Source organism: Ascidiella aspersa, chromosome 8 (assembly GCF_963924565.1).
Source record: "Ascidiella aspersa chromosome 8, kaAscAspe10.2, whole genome shotgun sequence".
Classification (NCBI taxonomy): Eukaryota; Metazoa; Chordata; class Ascidiacea; order Phlebobranchia; family Ascidiidae; genus Ascidiella; species Ascidiella aspersa.
In genome coordinates this window covers 3,242,227-3,263,657 of record NC_139454.1, presented here as the reverse complement: position 1 = coordinate 3,263,657, position 21,431 = coordinate 3,242,227, and the positions used below count along the sequence as shown (strand labels likewise).

The window sequence follows — 21,431 nt, the reverse complement described above, 5'->3', positions numbered from 1 at the left end:
TTAAAACAGATACATTCTGTCTTGTTTTGTTTGTACTTTGGTTGTCTTTTTGTGCTTTTTTTGTTTCTATTTTTGTTAACAACATATGTTAAAATCTTCTAAAATGTTCATACAAACAGAAAAATATATATATTTCACTTATTGAAACTCAAGCCTAAACAAAAAAAATTAATCGAGTTGTTTCTGCCAGCTATGTATATTAGTGTGACTTTCCAAGCATACATGTTGGTAATTTCATATTTATAAGTAATTTTTGGGCTTTAAATTTTTTCTAATTCATCCTTCATGCTTGTACGTAGTGTGTATGAAAGTCCTATTTTTTTACTTTTTGTTGTGAACATAGTAAACATACAGATTTTTCCACTGATGATGGCATGAGGTATTGCTGAAACATCTGTAAATTGTGAAATGTCGATTTTATCGAATATTATGGCTTTGATATTTTTATTGAAATTACAATAAAAAATGTGTATTGTGTTCCATAGAAGTTTACTTTTACCATATTCTGTTCTTAACAACCTGTTGAACTTTATACTTCTGTTCAGTTCCGATTTAACAATTTTCTGGGTTTTTCTTAGCCAAGTTTTTTCATGTTAAAATTCCCAACTAGGAGTAATCATAAAAACAACATAAGAGCTTGTTTCTGTGGCTAATATGACTGATGCGGCTCCCCCTTCTAAAAAGTCAAAGCATCCAAATTCAAATGAAAAAGAAGATGATTTAATCTCTAATTTCCTAAAATGGGCGGACAGTGTCGATTTGAAGGTTTCTCCGAAGGCAAAAGTTGTAAAAGATGGAATGGTAGCAAGATATGGGATGATTGCGACAAGCCAAATTGAAGTTGATGAGTGTATATTTGAAATTCCAAGGTAAAATAATTTTTCTAAACGATAGCACATATTATGATTTACAATTCTCAACTTCTTCCAGTTGAACTTTGTTTTCCACATTTTTTTAGAATTACCCTAGAAGATTTGTTTTGTATGTTTGACAAATGCTAACAAGAAAAATAAGAAGTTCTGTTTCGAAATTGGCCGGAATTAGAAAATAATTTATGTTTTGTATAAAATAACTGTTTTTTTTTTATATTTTTAAATAAAATAATTCTAAATCTTACATTCATATAGGTTTACTCAGAGATTTATAACATTATTTTTTGGATCTGCTTTATTCTGGGCAAAAAATTGCATAGAATATTGGACAATTTGCTGTATTCTGACATTACAACTTTTAAGTTTTATAAGCTAAGTATCTTATTCTATGTCTGGCTAGTGGTACAACTTTTTTTAGACTTGATCGAAACATTTCCATAATTTTTAAAATATCAACGTTTTTATTTTGATATTTTATTTTTTGAGATTTCACACTGAGATGTTTATTTAGATCTGCTTTACTGTGGGAAGAGACCTGCAGCATTTCCGATTCTCTGTTCGGTAACAAGAATTTGGAAAGCGAGAGTAACTGGGTACGACTGGTCCTGAGTCTAGTCTACGAGTTCACCAACAAAGATTCAGCATTTGCTCCGTACCTTAACTTCTGTCCTGATGTATCGTGCATGGACCAGCCTTTGTTTTGGAGCGAAACATGTAAAAAATGGCTTCAAGGTAAGATTTGTTTTGGTGACCGAGTTACTAGGAATTTTTTATGCTTGTTTTTTTTATTACCAAGTACAGATACATTGGGGACCAAGTATGGCTGCCCAATTTGCATTCATGTTCGTCACAATGTCTTTGACTTGATTTACAAGAAAAGTCTTTGAAAAAAACCTTTGTTTTTCCAAAATTCTTTAAATTTGTAAACCTAGGTTAAAATGTGTTTACAAAGTGTTATAACAAAGACAATTAAAAAGCCACGTTTAATTGTGTTGACCATGGCATTACTATTTTGTTTTAGAATTATAATAAAAGAAGTCAGCGATCCAATTTTGTGTAAAAACCTACAAATTTTCAACCCTGTCATAATATTAACCAAACTACAACAATCAAATAATTATATTATATTTTCTATGTTGTTTAGTAAAAATGTGGCTTAGTTAGCTTTCACAAAAGGCCATTACTGATATGTACAAATAAATTTAGGATTTACCCAATACAACCCTGTTAGACAAGAACCGATGTTAATACTTGCCATAAGGCATTTGCCATTCAGATAATATAAGATATTTCCGATGCTTATTTCGGTAATTGTGGTTTAACTCAAAATGTTTTGGCGATTATCGAAGAATCTTTCGACTAGTTGGCTTGTTAAAACAATATTTACATATTATAACCAGGGCTGGGGAGCCACCGTAAAATAGCATTAGCTCCGGCTCCAGCTCCGGAGTTGTAAACCTCAATCCTTTGGCTCCGGCTCCAGCTCCGGAGTAGTAAAACTTATATCCTTTGGCTCCAGCTCCGGAGCCATCAAACACACACCCAATGACTCCGGCTCCAGCTCCGGTGCCACCAGTCACTTATTCAATGGCAAGTTTTAAAAATTGCTTTTGGCTACTATCGTTGAAGATGGAACAAAATATAATTTCTTAGCTTTAGCACCACAAATTGAAAAATGGCTCAAGCTCCACAAACATAATAAAAAGGGCTCCGGCTCCAGCTCCAGCTCCACAAAAATGATAAAAATGGCTCCGGCTCCGGCTCCAGCTCCACAAAAATAATAACAATGGCTCCGGCTCCGGGCTCCGGCTCCGGGCTCCAGCTCCGGCTCCCCAGCCCTGATTATAACACTCCTGGGTACACTATGCACGGATCTGTAATGTAGCTTAATAATAAATTTCAAAGCTAAAAAGGTCGAGTAGATTGACAGTATCTTGATTAAGATGTTTCGATACAAACTTGTATCAGCCACACTTACTGAAGATAACACTCCTATTTTATTATATCTGTCTTGATTCACGTTGATTATTTTTTGCTACATTTTTCAAACCCTCCAACAAAATCCTTAACTTATTGTTTAGTATGAACTGGTTGTATTTTTAAAATGACGCCATATACTTTTATTAATTAATTGCATATTTGTTTATTTGTGTGTTGTATTTAGGCACTGGTGTTTCAGAGGTTGTCGAACGTGATGTTAAAGCAATAAAAGATGAGTACAACAATGTTGCTCTACCTTTTATTATGGAGCATTCACAACTGGGATTTGATCCTAAGATTCACACTTTAGATTTATATAAACATATGGTAAGAAGTAAAAATTACAATAAACATATGCAGCTTAAATCAGTTAAACAAATATATAATATACAAAAAATATATGCATTTTCCAATAAAAAAATATGAATTCCAACATTTTATGAAACAAAGCCAAAGAACTTTGTAAAATAAAAAAAGTTTGTAAATAAAAAAGTTAGGTTTTGTGTTACAGTATGTGCATATATTTTAATACAGTATGTGGAAACATTATAAACACCAAGTTGCACTGTTTGACTAGTTAAATAAAAATTGTTCCATTTTTTTGTACAGGTTGCATTTGTAATGGCTTACAGTTTTACAGATCCAAATAATGACGCCTGCGTTTCACCGGTTATGGTACGTCTGAATTTTTTTTCTGTTTCGACAGGTTTGCTAAAACACAGTATCAATTTTTTTACTTTAATTTATTCTTTACTTTTAACTTATTCAATTTATTACATTTTTTATTTCGAATTCAAACTATTTAAAATAATACAAAGTTTCAAAAGGTATCGGGTGAGCTATGTATCTTATTAGGTTCCAATGGCCGATGTATTAAATCACACAGCGAAAAACAACGCACATCTTCAATTTGATGAAACCAGTTTAAAAATGGTGTGCGTGAGAACAATTTCTGTTGGAGAGGAAATATACAACACATATGGAAGTCTGGCTAACTGGCAACTCTTACAGGTGTTTTTCATCAGCTTGCTTATACTTTTTCATGAACTTGTTATATGGCATTGGTTATAACAATGATTTCCAATGCACATGTCATGGAAAATAATATTGCCAAGTATTTTATTATCACTATTGAGTATAGTTACAAAACATAATCATTGTGTGACGCCCTTGGAAAATTCAATTGTCACAGAGTGGCATTACGATGCACAGCTTGAGAACCTCTGGTATATGTTATTGTTAATTAAAAATGTAGCCTACAAACATTTGTCTAATATTACATAACTTCAACTTTGTAGATGTATGGTTTTGTTGAGAAACAGCCCCTGAATGTGTATGACACAGTTGATTTGCAAATGAAAAGTGTTTACGATGTTTTGGAAATGTTGGAAAACGCGTTTCCTAATTTGAATGAAAAAATTAAATGGCTTAAAAGTGATGGTAGGTTTTTTAAATTACTTTTATTTTATTTTGCTTTAGGAGACTCAATGTATTTTTTTCACTTCATACCCTGTGGCCAATACCTTAATGTTTCAAGGGCAATTTGATGTTTGTGTGACAAATCGCAATTATTTGGTTTATAAAACTAAACTGAAAATAATCTACTAAGCCAAAAGTAGCTATCTGTTCTAAGGCGCACTCAAATAGGATAGTTTAGCCAACAAAATTTGCACATTACCAAACTTACAAAACTGGAACTATCAATTATTTATCCATGACGTTTATTTAACTCAGTTGATCGGTAAAGTATGGCGGTATTCATGCTCGGGTTTTACAATTACCAGGAGCACACTGTTAAATGTTCACCCAGAGCACACAATTAAATGCAACTATTTCCATTTCCAGGCGAACTGTCGGACACTAGCCTGATCACAGTTGGACTAGACGGAATCCTGACCTGTGGCGAGTTTAAGCTTCTCATGAAAGTTCTACCAATGTCCGAGCTAGAGTTTTCCAGTTTTTGTAAAGACTTCGGTGGAGAAGAATGGGAAACCGACTCTTCTGAAGACTCTGATCAGGATGAATCGGATTTTGAGGTCGTGTCGTTTGCGAAAATCTCGAAAATGCTCAAAGGAAACAAATCGTTTTGGAGCAAAGTCATTGACCAGCGCTTGAAGGAATTTCACCCTGACTTCGATAAAGCTGATTCTGTGCGATCACTTACTTTAGGCGACGATTTAAACCAGTGGAGATACGATAGAGTCAATTCTCTGGTTACAGGACAAAGGAGTATTTTAGAGCTGTTTTTACATAGCGTTAACAAATAGAAATGAAACATAACAATTCGATACACAATGTAGGGCTTACTATACAGGCATTCACTGAATGTTTAAGGTTAGAACGTATGCAGGATGCAACAGGAAGCGATATAAGTGTTAGACTAGCTTAACCTCTGAGCCTGTAGCTCCAGCTCCGCTGTGATGATGAACCATGTCTACTGTCTAGTCAAGATGTCGTTGTTTAAAGCTAACCTTATTGTTGGATTTGTAAGCCTAGGCTCAAGTTATTTAAAATTAAAAATAATCTATTATAAAAAATGCTCAAGATTATCAGGCCGACCAACTCTTTTCGTCGATACGGATTTATTTTTAGAAATTGCATCCTATCGCAGAGTAAGTGGCTCCGCATTCATAACTAGAAACTGTGAGCGGAAAATCCTTAAAAGAAATTTCACTGACAAAGTGAGTACCGTATTTTAAAAACGGTTAACTTGTTTACTTGGCGTACGGTCACAATAACATCTAATGCCAGAAAAAAGTAGTTCCAAAAAGGATGTCAGAGACTATCTTGATCCGATATAAAATAGCGTTATTATTTTGCTCAAAAAAGCAAAGGATTTTTTCAAGGTTTTTGATCCAAAATTTGCTTTGGTGTTGGAAGCTCAGTTGGGCTTCTTTCGGTTGTTAGCCTAGGCTACTATTCTTTGATAAATACGCCTGTAACGCGAAATTTGGTCCGGGGCCAAAACTGATCCGGTCGGATCAATTTTGGCGTTGGAACAGCCGCTAAAACAGATCCGGCTAGGCTAAAACTGGTCCGGCCTAACCCTAGCCAGACCTGTTTTAGCGGCTGTTCCAACGCCAAAATCGATCCGACCGGACCAATTTTGGCGTGACAGGCCTACCTTCAAGATTGAATCGGTTCGTTGAATAATAAATAATGCCTTATATAGCTAGGTCTATATCACTTGTCTATCGAATCAGAACCGATGCCCCAATTGTATCGGACGAGTATCTATACTTCCATTTTTCCCAATCCGATATTATCAAACGTCGAAGAATGTTACGTGGTGCCCTGGGGCGCCCGCAGAAAATTTTCCAGGGGCGTAACCAAAAAATCAAAAAGGGGGTCCTGAATTTTCAACTTAGGGAATTCCCCTATTTTTCGTATGACGTTAATGAATAATGACGTCATAAAACAGTGACACTATGACGTCATAGAATGGTGATTGCAAGACGTGATAAAAAAACAAATCAGAAACAACCAAATACGTCCAGCAAAAGCGACCACGTGCGTCGTCGACAATCCTGTCAGGCGCCAGCTGCGAAATCACGCTGTGCAATCGTTAACTTCGGGCAAAAAAACAAACCAAGACCTGAAAATATGTGTGTTTAATTGTGGTAGAATCACACATAATTCGACTATCAGCAGCACAGATTTCAAGTTGAACGGAACGAGCGCTAAATTACAAGTTCACCACCTGCAATACTAAACGGAGATCGTTTTTTCCGGGTGTTATTATGCCGCGATTAGCGCAACATCTGTGCCGAGCTGTGTGCCAAGTCAGCTAAATTACAAGCTGCGGTTGAGGGGAAATAAGTTGTGTCCATTGCACACTTAGCACGTGGTCTTAGAGTATGCTTAAAGAGCAAAATTTTGCGTTAACCATCATTACTTAAAAGGGAGACTTTAAAACGCGCACGACAGTCACCATTATACCTCCTTTTAAAAATCTGCTTCAGTTAAACAAATGTCGATGTTACACCAACATCGGATATTAGCGCAGAGACCGAATGGCGAGGAACATACTGCGTATAACTCGACGTTTTTCAGCGAGAAAAAAAGAAAGAAGGTTTGACTTAGGGTTGTCAATTGTGGAATACACACTTGCTAATCAGTCAACCTAAACAAATAACGAAAGAGAAAAAAACTTCCAGCGTTTACGGTCGAACAACCGAAAGACGAAAAACGGCGTTTTGCGCTCGATCTTGGTTTCGCATTAGATTAAGACGCGTGACCCAATTACTTAAAAAGCACGCCGCTTCGAACAGTTTGTTAAACCATGACAAAAACGAACAAAAAACGATAATATCACTTACAAAAAGGGTGTAAGAACTCCCGCCCCCTGGATACGCCACTGGGGGCAATGGATAATGTACAATATGTTTAACCGTCATAAGTAATATATATTACACTTATAAATAATACTAAATCGCATTTTAAAATTCCAGGAGGGGGGGGGGCAAGTGCCTATTTTTCTATACGGTATTTAATTGTGGCAATAATTACAGTTTACCCCCCTTTCGCCTCTTGGTGAAAGCAAAAAACACACAAGAAGCAAGGTAGCCTAATTTCGTAGACTCACACCGTAAATATCTGACGTTTTCCTTGAATTTTTCAACACAAAACAGTGTTAAAAAGGGTAAAATTTAATCTGTCGCCAGGAAATTGTTTGACTTAACATAGGATTTTGCCAAAAACTCTGTTGAATATGCAAGAAGCCGGACATTATTTTTCAGTGTCCTCGAAATGACTGCTCTTAAAAATGACATATGGTGGTGTTACAACGTGGTACAAGGTGGTGTGAACATGAAATAATAATCCTTAAAAAGTTAAATACTTTCGCCAAATGCAACTCTGTTATTGGGCCAAAGCTTGTTTATACCATCATCCACAAATATTCTGAGCACTAAATTCCTAAGGCAGCCTAAATGCTCTTACGGCTAGAATAATCCGGCCCAAGTAGTATTGAAACATTCGTTTAAGCCGGTCGTTAGTTCAAAAAGGTCATGGTAAATAACTGGCGCTTTTTCTCTGAATCGTAGCAAACCACACTCCAAACAAATTTAGAAGCACTTTAACTCGAAATACTGTATTTTAGGAGGTAATCTACCTGAACTAAACGAGCACTGATTAATTTGTTTACCTGCAGATCATACAACATTTTTATAGTTGTTAACTTGTTATGCGTAGCAGCTAGCATCAAATGCAGTAATGGCGCCCAATAATGACGTGTGAACTTTTACACAAATTTATATCTTTCAAAGAGCGGCCTGTAATTGTGAAATTTCATTTGCCCAGAATTAATTTTACCATGAGTACGTTTCTTTAAGGTTTCCTAAACAAAATCATCTTGCAGGGTGTAAAAGTGGTTTTATATACATTTTTATTTAAAACTAATAAAATTAGGATTTTCAACCTTGGTTTTTAGCCACCTAGCGGAAACTTACTTAGTAATTAATCAACAATTTCTTTAACTTAATTCTATATATTCGATTTCTGTTTTTTTTTTAACGCAGTTCTAATATTGAGTTATTTTAAAGGCTGGACCTATTGCGTACAAACTTTTTTCTATTAGCCCTGCTGTTTATGTCAGAAATTTCTATGGGGATATACTCAATTTATGCCTAAAAAACATACACTTCTCAATAGGATTAAATTTGCTGAATTAAAAAGCTTAAGGGGCTTTAATTTGGCAACATCAATACAAAAGCTATGAGAATAGAGTGATTGAACTACAAATATCGTTAGAGGATTTGCTTTTAAACTTGGCACCTTTATTTCATCTGTCACACTTGTATCCTTAAGTTACACTGATCAATACAAAAGCTATGAGAATAACTCAGATTTATTTCAACAAAAGTCCTGCGCAAAATTACTGAACAAACAGAAGCGTATAACGAAACGCTAAAAAAACCTGCCAGAAATGGATTGGAAAAATCGTAACAAGATAAAATTTGTATTTTCCACCAAGGTTAGATTTATAAAATTCGCTTGAATTGAGTCGTTTTCCAATTTTGGTGAAAAATTAGCAGCGGAACAGAATAAATCTACGGGTATAAAATGATATGCAGTACAGACGCGAAACGTTTTTTTCCTAAGTATTAGAAAAATGTACATTTATAACAAAATGACAAAGAAAACTATATCTACATTGATATACCAGGCCAAAAAACGAGGTAAGAATGCCTTTAACCTGCAAACTTTGGTGCCTTCGAATCACATAAAAAATACTTTCTATAAGGCAGTGCACTCATTTTCGTTTCACAAATGGAATAGTCTCTCGCGTGCGTGCATACTTTAGTCGTTTTGATGGGGGTAGCTACAGTTGTATTCCGTTTTGTAAAAAGGTTTTCTAAGGTCAAAAAACATTTCTTTCTCTTTCTTTGGGTTCGATGAAGCCCAAACCCGTTCAAGGGGCCTTCTGTTGTCCTTTCTTGCCGATGAGAGATTTGTGGATGTGTGGAATCACACCTGAAGACAAAACAAGCATTGCTTTAATTATCTATTTTTAAGTAACAATATATACAGTGTATTTAAGACAACAATCAAAGTTTATTATTTTAGAATTTTTTTAACTCAAAGGGACTTTTTTGGGAAATCATGACTTTCTTAGTGTTTCTATAGGCTTGACAGCCTGAGCTTTATTGAGTTTTGTGAACTATTCCCTGCTAATAAGCCAGGCCGAAAAGTTTATCATGCAAATAACTAGAAAAAAGTTTAAGATTAATTTTAAAATATTTGCCACAACAAAGCAATACTGTATTACCACACATGTAACATGAAAACACAAAAAAAAAGAGTAAAGTTATACCTCCTCCAGCGATGGTTGCCTTGATGAGTGAATCCAATTCCTCGTCCCCTCTGATTGCCAGCTGCAAATGACGAGGAGTGATTCTCTTCACTTTAAGATCTTTACTGGCGTTACCGGCCAATTCAAGAACCTAGAGTAAAAAATGAGTATATTTTAAAATCATTTTGGTTAAAATCTGGCGCTGTGAGGCAAAATTGTTTAAATCCAATTGTTGGAATGTTGTTTATATAATTTCAGTTTATTTGTTGATTTATTGCTGTTACTAATAGAAACATTGTTAGAAAAATGCTCTAATTCAGTTGTTTTTACAGAAAAGTTAAATTTATTTATTCTTTTTAGTTTACTAAAGAGGTTATTGTTCAAATTTTTCAGTTCTTTATGCTTCTGCAAAGCATAATTTCAGCTTTTGCTTAAACATCTAAAAAAAAGATTGTTAAAATCTACAAGTCACATCAGAGTATGAATACATTTGAAAATCAGCTTTCACTTTTCATAGAACTTTGAAGGAATAAATTCATCATTTGTGACAAAAACATAAAAAAACAATCAAGTGGACACAAAATCAGGTTAAAAATAACTTTATCACCTCAGCAGTCAAGTATTCGAGGATGGCAGCGCTGTAAACAGCAGCTGTAGCTCCGACTCGTCCATGAGAAGTTGATCTGCTTTTCAGATGTCGATGAATACGACCGACTGGGAACTAAAAGTGAAAAATATAAGGGTTACATTTGATTAAAATCTACAAAGGTTAATATTTTTCAAGTTTTGAGCTTGTTTAAAGTCACATCAGAGTATGAATACATTTGAAAATCAGCTTATTCTTTTCATAGAACTTTGAAGGAATATATTCATCATATGTGACAAAAAGGGTAAAAATAAGTAATTTTTTAAAAGAATAACAATAAATTTCCGATAATGCCTTAGCAAAACTGTAGAACGATGCTAAATTTGTTAAAAACGAAGTTATATTTTGCAAAAAATACAGCCGAAAAAGTAGAATGTTGAGCGCAGGCAAAAAATAAAACTTGAAAAAATACCTGAAGTCCAGCTCGCGCAGATCTTGAAATAGCTTTCGCCTTTGCTTTGCCAGAATCTTTTCCTGCTTTGCCTCCTGCCTGAAATTTAGTCGAAAGCGTTAAGTCCAAGCGAAAAGGCGAATTTCTGCAACAAGTTGAACCCGAAAACGCCCTCTATGCGCACGCGCAGTTAAACAAACACACCGCAAGCGATGTCTTTTCGAAAAAGCAAAACTCCATTTTGTTTTCCAATTTACTCGGCGGCGCGGGCCTTTAAACAAAAACTAACAGCGCAAAGGTGAACCTGGCGACAGGCTGCAACTAATTATGGTGGGTTTCCCAGCGGATCGCTTTCATTTGTAGGCAAACTTTTCGGATTTTCCAGCACTCACCATCTTGTCTTTGTGCCTTGCTACCGTTGACTCGACTGACGTAGTAGAAATGACGCGTCACAGATCGGAACAAGCGCTTCTCTCTTTTCTGTCGACGTCACGCCGGAGTGGACCAATCAGCGCGCGCGAAAGCGGGCGTTTGAACAAAAGGCGGCGGCGAAGCGAGGCGCGATTTTCCCGCGTTCGGTTTACAATACAAAAAAGTCACGAGGCTCTTGCTTGAAAACAAAGACGGCTGGCTGGCGATGTGTTTTGCGCGCCCTTTGCGCCCTGTTTATATCAGTTTGAAACCTTCTTCTTTTTTGCCTTCACCCAGTAATTGGACTTCGCCAAACAATAACGCAGCAACTTCGAGTTAAAGAAAGGATTTGGGGCGTTTTTTTTGCAGCCACGTTAGACGCCGCTTGTGTGCTAAGACAATGCAAAGCTGTTTGATAACAAAGCTTTTAATTGCAAAACAATCGGAGTGCTAGCTGCTTTATTGACCAAATTAAGCCAAATTTCAATGACTGTAACTAATAAATAAAACCACAGCAAGCCGATTTTTATTTTTGTGTGTTTGGGCCGCAATAATTTTATCGCTTCAAGTAACGACATTTATTTCTTGTACAATAAACTCTTGTTGATTTACATTTAAATCAAGTGGATATATCGCTCTTAAAATAACTTTTACGCCCATATTAGGAAAACTTTTGATTACAGTCACCGCTAAAGTTTTACTTGAAACGACATATTTTTCCCTAGAAAAAAAGGCAGCGACTTTATGATAACTTGTCTATTTGGTATTTTTGCCGGTTAACATTTCTATAGTAAATTAAATTGAAACTTTTGTCCAATACTAGCTTGCCATTGTTGTGTTTTGTTGGTATCAACCAGTGGCGTAGCCAGCCGAAAATTTTTGTGGGGGCCAAAAAGTTTGAACTTTTTGTTTAGTCATTGTATTTACCGCCGAAACGATCACCACAATAACAATGTTAGCAAACCGTTTCGAGCAGCAACTGACTGAGTGTTACTCCATTTTCAAGAAAACCATTCAAACAGCAAAAACAAACTTTTAAGTAGTAAAACTTCATTAATGTATAGCAAATGTAATATTAACTACATCGTTTGTGACGTAACAGTGCATGACAATTGAAGGTGTGGCATTCCTGTGATCGACAGTTGTGGTACTGCTCACAAATGCTAAAAAACAAAGTATTAAGAGTAAAATATTTATAAACTTTTTTGGAGGGCATGGCCCCTTAGGCCCCCCCTGGCTACGCCTATGGTATCAACAGTTGTTCTGCTTCCAAGACAACATTGGACGACATTAAAAAGGGCATATATTTATTAAAACGAAGTGAACGAAATAGCACAAATCCCTGATGTGCGGAGTACAGAAAACAGAAAAGTGTGAAGAAAAAAATAGCATTAAGTCTGGTGGCAATTTCGGCATTTTTTGAGGTGTTAAATCAGCACCGGATATGAAATAGCGATAGTTACAGCAGAATGGAACGGCCGACACTATTTTCGGGTTAACAAATGACCGAGGTAGGTGCTACACAGATGGCAAGTAACAGCGGCTAAAGCACCACACGATTTGTTAATCCCGTAGGCATAAGAACAGAAACCGCGGCAAGCACAGCATGAAAATCCATAGAACAGAAATCGAAAATAAACCAAACAGCGCAGTCCGCAGACCAAACGCCTGGGAAGGAAATCAAAAGTAGTCCACCGGTCAGTAACACTGCAGGATGAAAAGTAGTCTGTCGGTTAACACTGCAAGGCAGACTTGCTTAGCGCTTTAGATAGGCGCCGCGACCGCGACCTAAAGACACGACCCTTGAAAGCTGGGAAACTCGGGGTTCGCTCGCATCTGACGAATCATCAGCTTCATAACCCCCTCTAGACCCAGGTCTTGAGTTAAAACCGGGTGGTGGACCCCTAGAAACACCGTCACCGCTTGCGATGTTAAGGTTACTCTTAAACTGCGCCGCCATGACACCCATAACCTTAGGCTTCATGTTTGGACGTCGGTTTACCTCGATAGTGCTCCTTTGAGGGGGTCTGGAGCCCTGGTTGCTAGTTTGACGGAAACCTGCGTCGTTTGTGACTGTAGAGTGCGAAGAACTGCTTGCAATTGAAGAAGAATCATCACTTGTGGACGACTCTTCCTCTAAACCGTGTGGCACAATCTCGTACGTAGGACGGTAGCGTATATCCCTGGATTGAAAACCCTGGTTGTGTACAAAAGGCGGTTGTCTTGGCTTTTGAGCGAGCGGGTTGGGCCGGTTGTAATTGCGCCGCGGTCTCTCGTCGATTACAATGCTCTCCGGCGGTCTTACAATGTAAGAGGGTGCTTCTTGTACTGGGAGATGACTGTCTGTGATCTCAAAGCCGTAGATTGTTGCGAGAGCATCGCTCATCCAAAAACAGCACTTCTTTACGGTCAGCAGAGCGCAGTGAATACACTCTAGCTTGTCGTGATAATCGCATTTTGTGTTGCGCTCGTAATCGAACATAGAACTTGAGCAGCCGTCCTCAATGGTGGTACGCGAGGGTCGCAGTATGCCAGCGTGGTGAAACAGCTCGGCTGCTATATCCTCAAGTTCGTATACGCTGTGAAGTCGGTTTGCCATCCCAGCCATGCTTGAAAGCCAGTCGAGACAGTACACTGTTTTTCTCAGCTCTGCAACGCGTGTGTAGAGAGGCGGCAGCCTGCCGTTTATGTTTCCGTGCGGCCTCACGAAGTTCACCAGTTCGTGCCACACTTGGTCATAGGCGGAGGTTGCTTGTTCGAATCCTGACTCGGGAATTTTGTGAGTTGCTTCGCGAAAGAACTTAACCTCGGCGCCGAGACCGAGTTTGACTTGACCTTTGGAAGTAAAACAATTAAGGTTTTAAAGGTTAGATAAAAAACTTGTTTTATTAAGGCAAAAGATTTTTATTTTTAACCGGTGTTTCGAGGAACACTGCTGTTCCGTAATAGACCGCCATGTGTTTCGCAAATTTTTTTTAGTTGTACTATGTTTCATGGCAAACCAGTCGAAAACCACTGGTTAAACACATTGCACTTAAGCGTTTATTAAATGAAAGTAATTTACCAATATTGACATTTATTTATTAAGATGATGTCGATTTACTCAACCTTTTTGGCTTTGAAAATTCATTATATCAATTATAGGTTTTAAATTAATATTTATTTTTTTTAATGTATTTTGTTATTTTGACAGTACAGATCTAAAAAAAGAACAGATCACAGTATAAATCACACTTTACTTTCACTAGATGGTAAATCTGCTAGTTACACCATAATACCTGGATCAATGAAGCGATGCCAGGTGCGAATTATTCCTTCATTTAGCGTGTAATCGACACACGCCACTTCGCAAGGCTGGTAACCCTCTTCATCTGGCAATTCGAACAGTGATTTGAAAGAGATAATGTAAAAGTGGACATTGCAAACTTCTGCAAAACAAAAGTTAGAGATTTTACATTGGAGCAGTTGAGTTATAATTTTAACTAAACAGAAAATTGTCTATATATATATATATATATTAAAAAAAATTATGGCTTTTTCCAAACTTTTCCGAAAACATGTCAATTTAAGGAATACCAGTTTTTACGTAGCACTTTAAACACATTTAAAAAAAGCATGTTTTACAATACCATTATTAATTAAGTCGAAACAGGTTTCTTTTTTTCACTATATTATTACTGAATCAATGACATAAACGCAAACGTGTATGGTTTAATACCACTGCCTCTTGGCCACTCCATTCTGGCTGCTTGTCGGTTTTCTTTCCTTTTCTTTTCCAATAGTTCGTCAAAGTTAACACGATCCTAGAAGAAAAACACGATTCAGCTATAAATGTAAAGTTATAACTGTATTGCCTAACTATCCTAAAGATAAATGTTGAATTTACCTTAAGAATATAAAAAAATAAATGTAAAAAATATGTGTTACACAATTATAAATTATGAGTACCTTTATTAGTTTATAATTAGTAAAACTAATAAAGGTACTCATAATTTCTAATTGTGTAACATTATTAATTACACATAACATACAACAAGACCTAAAAAATAGCTTTTTTGGATGAATTTACCCAGTTGATTACTGACTTTATACTATATTAAAAAATCTCACACTAAATAATTTTATGTACAACCAAATTATAAAACGAATGTCCGCATTTATCTAAAAAAATACAGACTTCAACTGCTACATGAACTAACATCGATGCGTTTCCCTGTGCAGTCCAGTCTCCCCGATTTAACTTGATTTCTGTTTGTCATTTTCCACTCTCTGGCTCTCGCCTCATACACAGATTTTTCTTCAGGTGACATGTTCTGCAAAATAAAGTTAAAATCATGATTTTACAGCAAATTTTTGTATGTGTGTTTTTGCCTTCTTGTTTCTTATGTGTGTTTGTTTATTTACTTCAGTTTGGATAAATTTTCTAAATGCGGAACATTAATTAAGAAATATATATCATTGTTGTTAGAATTAAAGGCAATGTGGTAGATTTTAAGGGTAATAGCTCGGTCATAAAAGATGGTAATGTATTTGTAACTGTGTAAAGAAAAGACTGCTTTGTTCAAATATGACAGACAAATCTTTAAATCTGAACATATTTTCAATAAACAAGGTATACAACTGCCTTGTCTGAAAAGGAAATTATAAATATTTTGAAATAAAATTCAAGTTATCTATCTATTGCACCATACATTACTTATATGTTAACTTTGCATAATAATGAATCATTAACCAAACTTTATAAAATCTGCCAAAAAAAATTGCAGGTTAAAAAATATTTCTTCGTTTTCAAGTAAAAGCTATAGTAAAATATTAAATTAAATTTACGGATAATGATATATAAGTAGGAGTGGAATATCGGCTGATACAATCATTAAACTAAATATCAATACTGTTATAAAAAGTTTTTTTATTGTGTTGGTGATTGGGTGATATACCTTCCATTTGTCCTGTACGAGGGGAACGGCTTGCCCCTTATTCACCACTTTACCCTCCCTTCGCAACTCAATGACGGCATCGTCAAGGTAGTAGCTGAATGCATTCCGGGGAGCTTTTTTCTTTGACGATTTAGGTTTGTTTTGAACGAATCCTTGTCCGCCTACGGAAAACATACTTCCCTGGGTGCAGAAGGGTCGGGTTTATATTATTAAAGTGAAAGCTAAAAACTGTAAAAAGCAATTTGCAAGTTAAGAAAGCAACTGGCCACTGTGTAAACTGTAAAGTATGGCAAGTTTCATCTATTTTTTATCAACCTGAACCCTAAAAATTGAAATATGCACACGAATTTCCAATATGCTACACTGGCGGGGTGTAGGTATGACCTTTGGTGCATTCGGTCACCTTAATCATTTAGGCCATGCACATGCAGGTCTTATTGACATCTGCCATACTTTCCAGCTAACTGCTACACCAACTGTCAAAATGGGTAATACTAATTTACGGAAAGAGGAATGGTCGGAACGCTCACTAATTCAAGTGTTACCCCGTTAAAACAATTATTAAACCAACGCTTCAAAATAAAATTTATGTTAAATGCACTCTGCTTGTTAATTTTTTCATTGAGATATGGAAACGTTTTAGGTGTACAATGTGCAATTATGGTTTAGGCACACCCAGTCTGCATTTCATTTCAATTCAAGATCTCATGTGTTGAGCGCTAAATTTTAAAGTGTACACTGTACAGATGTGTATAACACCTGAGGTTGAAAACCCTATCGCAATGGGTAACACTAATTTATGGAATGATGAATGGTCGGAACGCTCACAGTATTATTATTAAATATAATAACACTTGACCCACCTTCACCCAAACGCTAACCATCACCCTAACCCAAATATTGTGTGTTGGTTTAATAATTGTTTTAACGGGGTAACACTTAAATTAGTGAGCGTTCCGACCATTCCTCATTCCGTAAATTAGTATCACCCGGTCTTATTGAGATCTGCCATATTTTCCAGCTGTATTCCAAAATGAAATGCATGTCAAATGCACTCCGCTTGTTCAATTTTTTCATTGAGATATGGAAATGTTTCAGATGTACAATGTGCAATTAAGGTTTAGGCACACCCAGTCTGCATTTCCTGTAACTTCAAGCCAAGATCTCATGTGTTGAGCGCTAAATTTTAAAGTGTACATATGTGCATAACACCTGAGGTTGGAAATCCTATCGCAAGTTAACCTTTTTCGAAATTGAAGCATGTGTACTGTGTAGCGACTCTACCTCTACCTAGCGGTAACATTATCTGCGCAAACATATTTCTGTGGTATTCAATATATCGCCTTCTTCTTGTGTCTGCTTATAATTATATGCTCGGTATCTACTCTTATCGTGGAGACCGCTATGTCTCTCGTTTGCGACCTCACCTAACTTTATTTGGTCTCCTTGGCTGCCCCTCAACTCTACCTTCTATGACGGAATAAATCAAAAAGCTATTTGCAGTACTTCGTAGTCGGCAATTTTTGATTTAACCGCCGTTGCTTTATTTCTTTTTTAATATTAATTTTTTTTCAAAATTTAAGAAATATAGACCAGTCTTAAGACTAAGGTAAAAAATTTTTGGAAAAAAATTATTCCTAAATGAGTTTATTTTGGCGTTGAAATAATATGTTAGATATATTTTGCTAGCTAGCTTTTGGTTGCTTTTACCTTGTGAAACGCTGTAAAGAAAAGTTGCAAATTAGGCCATGCTTAAATCGTCCAGCTGGGCATTCGAGCGATAAAGCCATGAAAATAACTTTACAGCAAATGACGACCACGATTTTTTTCTAGTATTACTAAATAGTTAAGAAAAATCTGTTGCCCGGATAGTTTTTAAAATCGCTACGATTTTAACCCAAAAAAACAACTCATCTCCAAATGTGTTATACTCGAAAACTAGTTATTGCGTCTGCTTTTTAAATCTGTGTTGTCATTTTTTAAGCCTGATTCTTACGATGCTAAAACAATTATACAAATCTATTTTAAGGTGTTGAAACTGTCGTTGCTTTTCCCTGTAAAAGGCAGTTTTTTTAATTGTTAAAACAGACCGCGCTTAAATCGTCCAGCTGGGCGTTTTTAGCTACGAGGTCACCAAAATGACTTTACAGCATTGTCGACTACGATTTTCTTCAGTAATACTGAATATTTAAAAAAAATCTATAGTCCGAAAAGTTATTTTATTTGTCTTGTTTTTAGGCTAAAAAACAGTGTAGGCTACCACAAAAATATTATTTTAAAACATAAACACCTTTTCCACTTCTTTACCCGTAAACATAACTTAACTACAGCCGAATATTGACTTCAGGTCGTGGCGTTACAATCGAGCAAACAAAAAACTCAATTTCAAATAAACTATGCTGATCTGAATTTCCTCCACGAGACGATGCGTCGCCGACGCTGATTGATACAGGCCTCGTAATGCGGGCGGTGGTTACCCCTACGACAAAGCGTCGCGGCGGCGTGTTGCCCAGCGGGATATTTGCATAGAAAATAATAAGCGAAGATCCAAATTACATCCCTTCAACTTCGAACGGAGTTCCGTAAAGTATTGAAATAGACCACGCTTAAAAGAGCCCAGCTGGGCGTACTATATTTGAGGTCACGAAATTCATTTAACAGCATTGTTAAGTTATTAAAACTCGCTATGATTTTGACCCAAATGCCACAAAAATGAAACAACTAAGTATCTCGAAATGTGTTATACTCGAAAACAAGATATAGCACAGTTTTTTAAACGTTCGTTTGTTATTTTTTCTTGTTCAAAAAATGAAAAAATAGGCCAGGCTTAAAACGTTCAAATGGACGTTCTAGCAATAGGGTCATCAAAATAACTTTACAGCAGCTTTGTCAAAGTTTTTTAGTAATACTAAGTAGTTAGGAAAAGTCTATTTTCCGGAAAGCTTTTGAAAATTGCGTTGATTTTAACCCAACTTCAATGATATACGCGTAGGAAATAAGAAGGGTAGAGCCCTTTTGTGTTGGTAATAATAATATCGAAAAAAAAAATATCAAAACAAATAAATCTGTACCAGGCAACATTTAACAATAGATAAAAATGGCTTCCGTGGTGTAAAGTGTAAACGAAAGTATACTGTCGTTTCGTCTGTAATATCGCATGTCCTCAGCACGATAATTAATTAAAACCAGAATACGTTGTCCAGTTTATGTATCCTGCGAAAAAGTAGAGTAATGCATGTTGCTGATATTTACGATAATCTGTGGGCACTGTGGCGCGAAGGAGTTATCCGGTGCAAAGCGCCTTCGGACAATGCGGCGTTTATCAGTCAGCTACAGCGATGACTACACCGGAGGCCACGAATCTTCTTTGTTCATGGTGGCCTTGGTTGATTCAAAAGGTTACAATAGTGCCCTACTAGTATTATAAAAACGCATAACGCTCCACGAATCTTTTACAGTAAACGCAACTAAAAAGACGCAGTTAGCTGCGTGATAGTTCACAGGTCGGAATCCTTATATGGAATTCCGCCAGGTAGAGCAAGAGAGACAATATTTAAGCCAGATGTATTCATTTGTGTAGTAGCTCTTTGCAGTCGAGAACTTTTAGCTCTTCCAATTTAAACCGTACAGCATTGTTAAGTTAACATAGGTAGATCACTGAGCAAATATTATCTCTCAAATTTACGACAGGTTTAATTTGAAATACGGCTGAATCATGATTATGCTACAAAACAGTGTTTCTCAACCTTTTTTCGCGACCGCCTTCAACTAAAGCGTATGCATAACAGCGAAGCTTTGTCGACCCAATTCTTTTCAAAGAACATATTGTAAGCGAACTAAATATAAGAAATTAGGACAAGTAGGTTCTTGTTCATTTGAAAATAAGGATAAATTATGTAATTTAAAAAAAATCATTTGTCTAAAAAAGTTATTTGTCACTTAGTGAAGTCAAGTTTTTGTCCAAAATACTAAAAACAAGTCGAGTTATTTTGCCCGAATGACTAAAGTAAGGTCAAGTCAGGTCATTTGGAACAGTGACTTAAATTCACATTGGCCTAAGTCATTACAACACTGCAATATTGACACAACGGGTTTAGCAGCGTGCAGAAAGAATTGAGCGAAGTGCAAAAGTCACGGCTATGAAAGTACACAAGCAAGTGGCAATTGAGGCAGTTGCGTTTACTGAATTTAATTTCCCAGCAACCAACACCGCGACACAAACCTAACAAACGCTAACAGCTATTGCAGCAGGAAAGCAAGTTGGGTGTTTACTTAAAACATTGATTCCCAAACGAGGTGCCCCGGCAACCTTGAATGACATTTTCGAAAAGCTTAAGAGTGCCGAGAGATATTTTAAGTTAGTTCGGATTTTAAGTTTTGCTTTCACGCGTCGGTTGGAGGTTGCAGTAAGACGTAATAATGGTTGGAGGTTGCAGTAAGACGTAATAAGAATATACAGAAATGGGTTGCATTTTGGATGTTTCTAATAACTCTTTATTCATGAAAGAGTTATGAATAAAGAGTAATTCGAAACGTCCAAAATGATATCTACTTCTGTATGGGCTTAGATATTCTTATTACGTTTTGAAAACTTATGCCAGTTAATGTGTGCTCTTTAAATTTCGTTTATTGTTACGTCACAGTAAACCACCTCGCGAAACTACTAGTCTGGATGTCGCGATCTATTTGTAATTTTTGTAGGGTACGGCAAGCCACAAAAGGTTGGGAACCACTGACTTAAAACGATGATTAAATTGCATAGCCGTACGTTTCTTGTGTTAAACAAATAAAAATAAAAACTATAGTTAACATAACTTAAATTAATACTCTTAAATTGACAAATAATTTTTGTCGAGACGTACTTGGGTGGAAAATTTTAATATGTTTTGGGTGTTTTGCACTTGACCAACTAACAGCTTAGCCCAGGGGTGTCCAACAAGCAGCACGCGTGCCAAATGTGGCGCGCGACCTAATAAAAAATGGCACGCAAGCCCCCCAAAAAACACTATTTGTTATTCAGTCAATCGTCAAAAAATACTAAATTTGCTACACAGCCAATTGCCATTGTTTGTTCACAATATAAAACAATCGCGGCAATTACGACATCTAACAATTACATCTGATAATATAACATTGCTTGGTGTGAAGTTACAATAGCTCACAGACGGACATTTAAAAAAGCGTTTTTAGGATTAAAAAAATTGGTTTGGTTACGAAACTTTGGCACGGGAAGATGTTATAAGATAAAATTTGCACGCCGGCATGTTTAAGTTTGACACACCTGGCTTTTTAGCCTATGAAACCACCAAATAGCCAAACAGCTAAGAAAATTGCATCACTTGTGTGGTTGAAAAACGTAGTGCTTTGCGTAATGTTCATGGCATGACCGGACGCAACAGAA

The 21,431-nt window shown here is 36.3% G+C and overlaps 3 protein-coding genes across 3 annotated transcripts; 1 reads left to right on the top strand and 2 right to left on the bottom strand.

Annotated features, from left to right (window-relative positions):
- Window positions 1-588: 588 nt before the first annotated feature.
- Window positions 589-5,278, top strand: LOC146135182 (N-lysine methyltransferase setd6-like). The gene is made up of 7 exons (XM_083395814.1): window positions 589-869; window positions 1,384-1,604; window positions 3,037-3,179; window positions 3,462-3,527; window positions 3,708-3,863; window positions 4,151-4,292; window positions 4,698-5,278. Exons 1-7 carry the CDS (start codon window positions 655-657, stop codon window positions 5,117-5,119), a joined length of 1,365 nt encoding a protein of 454 aa, XP_083251940.1. The 5' UTR covers window positions 589-654; the 3' UTR covers window positions 5,120-5,278.
- Window positions 5,279-8,682: 3,404 nt separating this feature from the next.
- On the bottom strand, window positions 8,683-11,273 carry LOC146135181 (histone H2A.V). The gene is made up of 5 exons (XM_083395833.1): window positions 11,075-11,273; window positions 10,704-10,781; window positions 10,253-10,366; window positions 9,667-9,796; window positions 8,683-9,326 (listed from the first exon to the last, which is right to left on the bottom strand). The coding sequence occupies exons 1-5, from the start codon at window positions 11,075-11,077 to the stop codon at window positions 9,265-9,267; spliced, it is 387 nt and encodes a 128-aa protein (XP_083251959.1). The 5' UTR covers window positions 11,078-11,273; the 3' UTR covers window positions 8,683-9,264.
- Window positions 11,274-12,849: 1,576 nt separating this feature from the next.
- Window positions 12,850-16,204, bottom strand: LOC146135180 (protein maelstrom homolog). Its single transcript, XM_083395699.1, has 5 exons — window positions 16,031-16,204; window positions 15,293-15,406; window positions 14,812-14,896; window positions 14,372-14,521; window positions 12,850-13,928 (listed from the first exon to the last, which is right to left on the bottom strand). Exons 1-5 carry the CDS (start codon window positions 16,202-16,204, stop codon window positions 12,850-12,852), a joined length of 1,602 nt encoding a protein of 533 aa, XP_083251825.1.
- Between the last annotated feature and the right edge of the window lie 5,227 nt (window positions 16,205-21,431).